Source organism: Gossypium arboreum, chromosome 1 (genome assembly GCF_025698485.1).
Source record: "Gossypium arboreum isolate Shixiya-1 chromosome 1, ASM2569848v2, whole genome shotgun sequence".
Lineage (NCBI taxonomy): Eukaryota > Viridiplantae > Streptophyta > Magnoliopsida > Malvales > Malvaceae > Gossypium > Gossypium arboreum.
The window spans coordinates 114,876,215-114,886,486 of record NC_069070.1 but is presented as its reverse complement, the minus strand read 5'-3'; the positions used below and the strand labels follow the sequence as shown (position 1 = coordinate 114,886,486).

The 10,272-nt window shown below is 32.2% G+C and overlaps 1 protein-coding gene across 1 annotated transcript; it reads right to left on the bottom strand.

The window, feature by feature from the left end:
• Nucleotides 1-3,328: 3,328 nt before the first annotated feature.
• Nucleotides 3,329-8,116, bottom strand: LOC108483457 (phytosulfokine receptor 2). Its single transcript, XM_017786864.2, has 3 exons — nt 7,435-8,116; nt 7,119-7,215; nt 3,329-7,015 (listed from the first exon to the last, which is right to left on the bottom strand). The coding sequence occupies exon 3, from the start codon at nt 7,011-7,013 to the stop codon at nt 3,855-3,857; it is 3,159 nt and encodes a 1,052-aa protein (XP_017642353.1). The 5' UTR covers nt 7,014-7,015; nt 7,119-7,215; nt 7,435-8,116; the 3' UTR covers nt 3,329-3,854.
• Nucleotides 8,117-10,272: the final 2,156 nt, after the last annotated feature.

Sequence of the window (10,272 nt, the reverse complement as noted above, 5' to 3'; positions counted from 1 at the left end):
ATACACATAAATTTAAATATAACATTTATTCATACCTTTATGAGTTCCGACTCATCAGAATCTACTTTTGCTTATATATTTGAGTATCGCTTTCAACATTATCATAATTAGCTCGATTGGGAAAGTATCTCTATCTTTAAGTAAAATAAATCTCATCAGAGCTGGAAGATATTAAATTATCTTATCACAAGTTATATAATGGCATGTATTTCTAGACTTCACATATGCTACGTTCGGTCCAAGAACCGACTAAACCTTAGCTCTGATACCAATAAATGTAACGCCCCTAACCCGAATCCGTCACTGGAATAGAGTTACGGAGCATTACCGGAGTTACCGATTCATTTATCAGATATTTCATTAATCCGATATCTTTTCTTTTCCACGTTCAAGTCTCGTATTCAAGTCATCCGGATCTTTATAAAGAAATTTGATCGTCGTTTTCATTTATTTCATGTTATAATACATTCAACTAATGCTCTAAACAAAATTATCATTTTACCCTAAACTTTTAATTAATGACGATTTCATGCTCTTGTTGTCCAGCCCAAATAGACCTTGGGTCTATTTGCCTTTTAAACCCTCTTTCTTTTATCATTTAAGCTATTTAATCATTTTTCACAATTTTACATTTGATACAATTTAGTCCTTTTGTTCAATTAGCTATCAAGATTTTAAAATTTCTTGTGAAACTTTAATACTAACTTATTAACACTCCATAAATATTTATAAAAATATTTATGGCTCGATTTAAAATTCGAGGTCTCGATACCTCGTTTTCAATTCTAATTATTTTAATATATATATATATATATTTTTTTTTTGTACATTTCACTATTTCAAATTTTTCCTAACTTCACATTTAACTTATACTCACTAAATTAATAATATTTCCTACTCATTTGTCGGATTTAGTGATCTCGAATCGATGTTCGACACCACCTGAAAATTAGGTCGTTCTGTGGTATTACAAAGTTTAAATTTGTAGATAAAGAAAATAGCATTGAGAAAGATTTATCCTTCATTTCAAGGTTCCACTTGATTGGATTTTGAAATTAATCAAACCTAATATGATTATTGGAATTAGAGTTGTTCATGAGCTGGGTCACTTGATCTGGCTCGAAGGCCCGCTTTAAAAATAAGAGGGTTTGGGTAAAAATATAGGTTCAAAAAATGGGTTTAAGCAAAAATAAGGCCCATTTAGAAAATGAATCGAGCCTCAAATAAGGTCTTTTTTGCCCCGCCCCGCCCCGAATTTGCAATAAAAAAACTATTGTTTTGCTGTTGTTTTGTTGTTGTTTTCCCAGTTTTTGTCTTTGTTTTGCTACCATTTCACTATTATGTTATACTATTATTTTGTTGTTAATGTTTGGATATTGTATAACACTTGTTTTATTGTTAATTTTATTACTATTTTAGAGTTATTTGGTTGTTAAGTTGCACTTATCTTAGTATTATTTAAGTATAAAAACTTTTTTAAATTTATTTTCAATTTATTGAGAAGCATTTATTTTAATATTTTTCGTGTATTTGGTGTATTATATTATTTTAAATTTTTTATATAAAAAAATTAAAAAATTAAAAATTAATATGGGCAGGCCGAACTGAGTTTAGGTTTTAGCATTTTATCTAGACTAAATTTGGACAAAAATTCAAGTTTACTTTTCAGGTCGGGTCACGCTCAAACCTATCAATCGGGCCTAAAATTTTGTTCAGCCCATGAACTACCTTAATCGGGATATGAAAGGATGTAATAAGATTAAAAAGGAGTTATGTGTAGGAAAAAGGAAAAGGCAAAGAGAAAGGAAAAACGTGAAAGAAACAAAGTGTTTCCCCTTTTTTCTTTTCTTTCACGAGCATAATCTTAGTTTCCTCGTTGAAATTTGACTATGGAACATTTAAATTTACATAATTCACAAAAAAAAAAAAAACGCCGGCCTCTCTCGTTTACCATAAAATATATATATTTCGCTTATTCTCTTTACACCAATCCAAAGAACTGGGATGTATCTGTATGGATAAGCATTGAAACTACATTCAATCAATTCAACTTAATTTCTATACCTCTTTTGTACTAATATTTTAAATTGATTAATTATGTATAAATATTATTGCTAATACAAGAATACGTGAGTTTGAGTACGTTGAAGTGCATTATCCTCTTATTTAATAGTTAGGAAGGGCTATAGATAGTTCTAAGAATTTTATTACAAAAAACATGTATGATAAGAACTTATAATGATAATCATTAACTGCAGGTACTAGGGGTGAAGGTAGAAATTTTTTTAGAGGGTCGAAATCAAATTGTGATTTTTACAATAGTAAAAATACAATTTCACCATCTTAATAACCTATATATTTATAATTTTAAAAGATTAAATTAATTTTTTATCATTTTTAAGAGAGGCCAAAGTATAAATTTACTTTTACTAATTTAAAATTTTAAAGGCCTAAATAAAAAAATTTCTATTTTAAGGGGGACTAGGGTCCCTACCACCCTTAGCTACACTCTTGGAAGGTACTAAAGTCACAACTTATACATAATACAAAAACTTATAACATAACTTTTTAAAAAAAAATCCAAAATAAAAAAAGTTAATTCACATTTGCTATGAACTTTTTAATTACTTAAAATAAAATAAATTTCCATATTAAAAACATGACTGTTGGCATTTGAAATTTATATGGAAGTTGACCTAATTTGTAGACTAAAAGCAAGATAAATGGAAATATTTTCCAAAAACTAGACTTTGCCAAGAAAGAAATGACCAAAAATAGGACCAAATTGACCTACCACCATCTATACCATATAGACATTCAATTTCCTATTGTTTAATGTCATAGGGATCATTGGAACATTTACATTTTTTTGTGAATAAGACATCTCCATTGTCTCTTAAACAATCATTAACACTAAAAAAACAAAACAAAACAAACAAAAAAAAAAAACAGGAGGGGTCCAAAGCTAATGTCAATTTTCAATTAAAAATGGAAAAAGATTTCCCACTATAAAACCCCGCCAAAGCAAGTGTTGAAATGAGTACAATTACAGCTATTAATTGATTGGTTTAGGACACAACAAAAGTGATCATACAATAGTCTAAAAAACACTTTGATGCTATTAAAAGTCTTAAATCTTAACTCGATTAGTATAGGAAAATTTAGATTTGAGTAAGTTAAATCATATTATCTTTCTATTTAAAGGTTGAAGAAGAGTTATAAATAATTTTAGGTATTATATAAAAAAATAGATATAATAATAACATATAATAAAATTAATATTAAAAAAAAACAGCTATAGGGAAACCATGTAGTCTTACAAACCATGTCATTAAATAAATTGAAATAAGTGTTGAATCAAAATGTTGGAATGTAATAAATGTTGAGTTACAGTTAACCTTGGCAACCACTCTTTTGACTTAATGCCACTGAACATGTCTCTATAGCTTGCCTATTTTGAACCCCAAAAATAAAAGGTTTGCATAGCTGTTTTTAAGGGTGTCTTGAAATATCAACATCATCTTAAAAGACGTGTTTGAAAATGTTTCACCCTATTTGTCCTTAATTATAAATTTTTCTATTATTAAACCTGAATTTCAGACAGGAGAATCAAAACTAGACAGCAATTTTTTTTTCTAACACTGGTAATTAGATATTCTATAATTTGCTTATTTCAGACAGAAGAAAATGGCTTAAAGAGCCTAAGCATACAAACTCTCAAACGTTAGTACACCATGGGCAATGCTTTGTTCTAAGTGATTCGGTCAGTAATCCTTCGGAACTTATCGAAACTTTGACGGTGTCTGCTTTACAGGTATACCCTCCCAGCTAAGATTTTTCAAATCGATGGATGTTCATTGACGAACAACCTCGTTTCCGATACTATTCAGCCATGAAACAACTTCATCGATTAAGGGTCTTCGCCTTGGATCCTGGTCTAAACATCTGCAGGCGATTTCGAGCATGTCTAACAGCTGCTTTTCTAGCTCCTTGTCCCAGAGTGATGAATCTATAATCTCGGACTCTCGTTTCTCGAATTTCATTTGGAAAACCCACGACACCAAATCCCGGCAATTTTTTCCTTTGCATACTTCCACGGGTCTTCTACCAGTAAGAAGCTCGAGAAGAACAACCCCAAAACTGTAAACATCACCTCTGCAGGTTGCGGTTAGTGTCTGGCTGTACTCTGGAGGAATATAACCCAATGTTCCGACCAAGTCTGTTGTGACATGGGTATCGTACGGGCGAAGTAGCCTCGAGAGACCAAAATCTGCTAAATGTGCTTCGAATTTTTCATCCAAAAGTATGTTGCTAGATTTTACGTCTCTATGAACTATGTGTGGTTCGCAAACCTTGTGCAAATATGCCAACCCACGAGCTGCTCCTTGAGCTATCTTGAGTCTCACGTCCCATTTGAGAACCGACGACCCATCAACACTCTCATGCAACCAATAATCCAAGCTTCCATTCTCCATATAAGAGTAAATCAATAATCTGTCATTACCGTGCTTACAATAACCTTGAAGAGAAACAAGGTTCTTGTGCTGAGCTCTCGAAAGAGCTTCAACTTCAGCACGGAATTCACGTTCCATCTGACCGCAATCACCGGAAAGTCTCTTGACCGCGGCGTTTGTACCATCTGGAAGGTAGGCTTTGTAAACCAGTCCGAAGCCACCACAACCAATTATGTTTGCTTGGTTAAAATTGTTGGTAGATTTTAACAAGTCCGTAACCGTGAGTTCCTTGCAGTTTGAACTTTGGAAGAGAACCAATTTCGATGAACCGAGAGCTTCAGATAACCGGTGTGACCTGCTGAGTTCCTCATCCAAATTGTCAACTGTACTGCCCACATCCCTCCTTGACATGCGAAGAAGAACAATGGCAAGAAGCAAAACTATCCCGACTCCTATACTGATCGTTATTCCAAGAATGCTGCTTCGACCGAATTTGTTGTTTGAGCCGGACGGAATAGCTGGTTTGAGCATACCATCCATAACATGACAAGGAGATACGATTTTCCCACAAAGTCCAGGGTTCCCCTCAAAGCTTGAGCTGGAAAAGCTATAAAATTGTCCGCCAGTTGGAATCACACCCTGCAAGTGATTATATGCCACGCTAAATTTTGACAAAAATGTAAGCTCGGCAAATGACAGCGGAATTGACCCATGCAAGTCATTGTACGACAAATCCAAAATTTCCAAGTTCTTCATGTCGGAAATGGAAGCAGGGATGATACCAGTGATGTTATTCCGGCTTAAATCCAAGACATGGAGCTGCTTTAATAGCCCAATTTCAGGAAAAATTGTCCCATTCAATCGATTATTGCTCAAGTATAATGAAGGGGGCAAGCTTGAAAGCTGGTTGTATTGAAGTCCACTAGAACTTTGATTTCGCTTTACGTACAGGGGGATCCCGGCAGAAGACGAGAACGTGGCTAAGCTGGAATTTGAAGAAATGAAGCCCTTTAGCTGTGTCAAGCTCTTTGGGATTTCTCCGGTGAGAGAGTTATTTGAGAAGTCCAAGTAAAACAAACTCTCCATCTGACCGATCCAAGTCGGGATACTGCCATTTAAGTGATTCCACGACAGATCTAAAACTTCGAGCTTCTTGCAACCAGACAACCAATCAGGTATTTGGCCTTTCAGAGCACAATTTCCGAGTGCTAAGACTGTTAAGCTCTCGAACCCACTCACATTTCTGGGAATTTCATCTCCATACAAATTCTTCGTGAGGATAAGACTTGTAAGGTTTTTGCATTGCTGAAGCACAGATAGAGCCCCGGATAAATCAACAAAACTATTATTTGACAGTGAGAGAAACACAAGTGATCTGAGATTGGCAAAGCTCTCGGGGATTTGGCCACCAAATTCATTCTTCGCCAGGCTCAAAACTTGCATCTCTTTACAATCGGACAGTGAAGCAGGAAGGGAACCAGATAAATGGTTAGTAGCAAGATCAAGTACAGAAAGATTAGGCATTCCAGTGAAATTGAGATCAAGAGGACCACTTAATGAATTGTTCCGGAGATCAAGAACACGAAGCTTTGAGCAGAGTGACAAGGACGATGGCAATGGACCCGAAAAGAAATTTGAGTGTGCACAAAACAGCTCCAATTGTGCAAGATTCCCAAAAACATCAGGAATTCTACCAGAAAAGTGGTTTCCAGAAATAACCAAGTATTTAAGGCTTGAGAGCTTACTCAATTTCTTGCTCAATTGTCCAGAGAAATTGTTCCCCAAGATTGAGAACTGCTCCAACGACAACATCGAGTACAAAGAGTCAGGTAGATCACCTGATAGCGAATTATAGTCCAAATGCAACTGGTGTAGAGATACACTGCAATTGCTTAGGCCTTCAAGACTCCCTACCAAGCGATTCATTGACAAATCAAGAACCTGAATCCGTTTCGAGTAGCTACAGATTTGAGAACTGACTTGACCGGTAAACGAATTGTTGCTCAAGTTGAACACAGCAACATCCGGAAACCTTCCAAACTCGGAAAGCTCCCCCTTGAACAAATTGCTTGAAATATTCAGCCATTGAATCGATGTCAAACCGGAAACTGGTTTAGAAACAGGTCCTGACAGCAGGTTGTAGCTCAAATCAAGAAACACAAGCTGCTTCAAATTTGAAAGCTCTAAAGGCAAAACACCCATCAGGTAATTACAAGAAAGATCAAGCTTTTTCAGCTGATCTAATTTGGTCAAAGAGATTGAAAATTTCCCTTTGAGGCCCCTTTTAGGTAGAATCAAGCTGGTAACTTTATTAGAAACTGAGAGATTATTGCTCTTACTCCCACAAAAAACACCATCCCATTGGCAGCAATTAGATACATTAGACCATGAAGTGATAATGGACCCTTCAGTGAGGTTCCCAGCAAATTCTTCCAATGCCAACAAATCATTTGGATCACAGGGTTGGCCTACGGTTTTAAGGCTCAGTGAAGAACAAATAGAAAGAGCCAAGAATACCCAATTAAGGAAAGCCATTGGAATAAACCCCATCACCACCATTTCTGTAAAAAAAAAAGGGAAAAAAATCCTAAATTAACAAAGTCATTCAAGCATAATTTACAATGTTCATCGCTTTTTTCATATAACCCAGATAGAGTAACTTACTTGCTCACATTCCAAAAGAAAAGTTTCAACTTGGCAACTGGGAAATGAAGCTAACAGTGAAAAATATATATTGGAATCTACAATTAACAATCCCCACCTGCAAAAAAAAATCAAATCCCAAGACCATAGATCAAGAAATCCTGAATTTAAGTTCACACATGAAATAGTATCCATTAAAACACTACCTTCTTACAGAAAGGGGAAAATAAAAAAAGGAAAAGGAAAACTCCTAAATGAAGCAACTTTACTCACATCTCGAAATACACTGTTTACTACAGAAAACAAATAACTTGTAAACAAAGCAATAAACACTTACCAGAAGCTTAAATTGTTGAACAAAGGCAACACTTTTTTAGGGGATAAATGAGAGAGATGTGAAAACCCACTTCTGAGAATCAACTTCCAAGTAAATCAGTAACTTAAATAGTACCCAAGATTGAATCTTTTAAACTGAAAAGAAGAGGAAAAAATCAGATCCCAAAACTCCAAAAAAAAAAACAGCAATAAAGAAAAAGTACTCTAAAACTTGCTACGAATCTAATATCTATGCTATGACTCTTTTGTATAGCTTCACTTGTTGTTGAAGCAATAGTTTCCCAAGAACCCAACACTCAAAAAAGAAGAAATTAATAATTCAACACTGACCAATCCAACTTCATTTTTTCTACAAAAGGGGTCATACTTACAAACTCTAATTTCAAAAACCCCCCTTTGATTTTCAAAGCAAAAGAATAGGACAGAATCTTAAGAGAGAAGACATTTCAAATCACAAAAACATGAAAAAAAGAAAAGAAAAAGGAAAGTTCTTTAATTTGTTTGCTTAGAGAGAGAGAATCTGTATTTTATTGGACAAACAAAAACAAAGAAGCAACAAAGGTACACTTGGGAGAGTGATTTGAAATGTGAAGACATCAGGGCTGACTTTTGAAACCCCAAAAAAATTAATAAATGTGAATTTTTATTTTTATTTTTAAAAATGTTTTTTTTTCCCTGATTGTCAATACCTACATTTGTCTGTTTCTTAATCTTTTCGCTTGTCTCGAAAATATTATTAATAATAAAAATAATAATGATGATGAGGTTGGACAGTTTTTGTGGGTGCGGTCTAACTTGGACCTTCAACCTAGATCCTACCCCCACTTTTTGTTTCCAGCGCGTAACCTCCACTGCTTATAGTCCCATATATATTTTAAATTTAAATTATTTTTTATAAATTTATATAAATATGCTATCAAAATAATAGTATAATGAATTTCGATATACTCGAATCTATATTTTCTTATATTAATAATAATATTAATGTGAATTAAATTAAGACACAATCAACTATTACAGTACATTTTATCTTTATCTGGACCACATAGATATTAAATTGTTATTATTTATTGTAATTTTACAGAAACTTTTTCATCATATTTTTCATTTCAGAAACTTGTATAATTGTATTCACGTTGAAGATGTAGATAAAATGAAAAATTAATAAGGTGCCGAAGCTTTATTCTTTTGGTCAAATTCGATATACAGTTGGTTATTATGGGTTCTTTTCTAGATTTTTTTATTATAATTTTGTATTTTTAAAATTTTTATCGAAATTTTTATTTTTAATCTTAAGACTATTTTTAAATAATTTAACATAACTTATTAGATAAGTTTTTTGTATTTTAAAAAGGAAAAATAATATATCGAGATATACATTTCAAAAAATAAATGACTCGAAATAATTAAATATAACATAATGACTAAATCTAAAATAATAATATAGAACCTTCCATACAATTTAATGATTTTTTTTGTCACTTTTACGTCTTTCAACATTTTAATGTTTTTTTATAGAAAATTGACTAAACTATTAAAATTTTAATAGTATTGATGTGGTAGCTAAAATTGCGATTCACATTTACTTCATAAAAATTTTAAAAATTTCATTAAAGTTTTAAAAATTTACCCATGTGAAAAATGAAGTATTTGTCATATAAGTTGTCACGTTTGTGACGTTAAAATTTTAATAGTTGAACCGATTTTTTTTAAAATATAATTTTTTCTTTATAAGTTGTCATATTATATTTTCTAATTACTATAATATTTTAATTGGTTAGCATAATTTTAAAATAAATTAGTAATCTTTATTTGAAAATCGAAAGGTGATTATCAAATAATAAATTAATTAATCATCAAGTTTTATTTATTTATTTTCTACTAAAAATGAAATAACTAGGAGAGTGATAAGCACGTGGGTGAGGAGGAGTGTGGTATAATAAAGACGAGAAGGAAGCAAAAGAGGGAAAGAAAGAGAAAAATGTTGACCGGGTATAGCCGGTGAAAAAAAAAGAGCGGCGGAAGGCGGACGTCACGGGGTGGCTGGCAGAGCAGATGCCGTGATCTAAGTAAATAAGTTAAGTGAATCTATTCAATTAATAAGATTTTATTTAAAATATATCTGGAAAATTGAAGAAGATATTGCTCAAGCTTTCCTTTCCTTTTTGTATGGTCAACTTTCTCATGTGAAACTCACCAAACCTACCTTTTTTTTTTTTCAACAAATTCATTTATTTTTCTTTCAACATATATTAATTTGTTGGGGAAAATTTTGTATTTCACTTTTATGTATTTGATTTGACCAGCACGCAACTTTTTTTAAAATAGAACTTTAATATTTCTATCTAAAATAATAAATATTAGTTAGATTTATTTAAATATTAGAATATTTATTTAAGCTCGAACCCAATATGACGTTTTGATAGTTAAGAGTGTTCACCGCCCTAGGTGTAGTCTAGGCTCGATGACAACATTTTAATTGATGTTCTGATAAAATATTTATGTTAATTTTTTAATACATTTTAATTTTATTACGCACATTTTATTACTCCATTAATTGTATGAAACCAACATAGAATTGATGACAACATCGTGATAAATAATTGTATTCATTTAGTATTTTTAATTAATTTTTTGTGTGTTTAAATTTTGTTTTACTTATAATTTATTTTTTATCATTAATTAGTTTTGAACTATATGTTCTATTTTTATTGTGTGCTAAATACGTTTTTTTCTACATGCATACGCATGTAATAAAATTTTAATATATATAAAAATTATTGAATATCAAATAAAGTAATATATATTTTTAAATAAATTAAAAAGTAAGTGGTCCTAA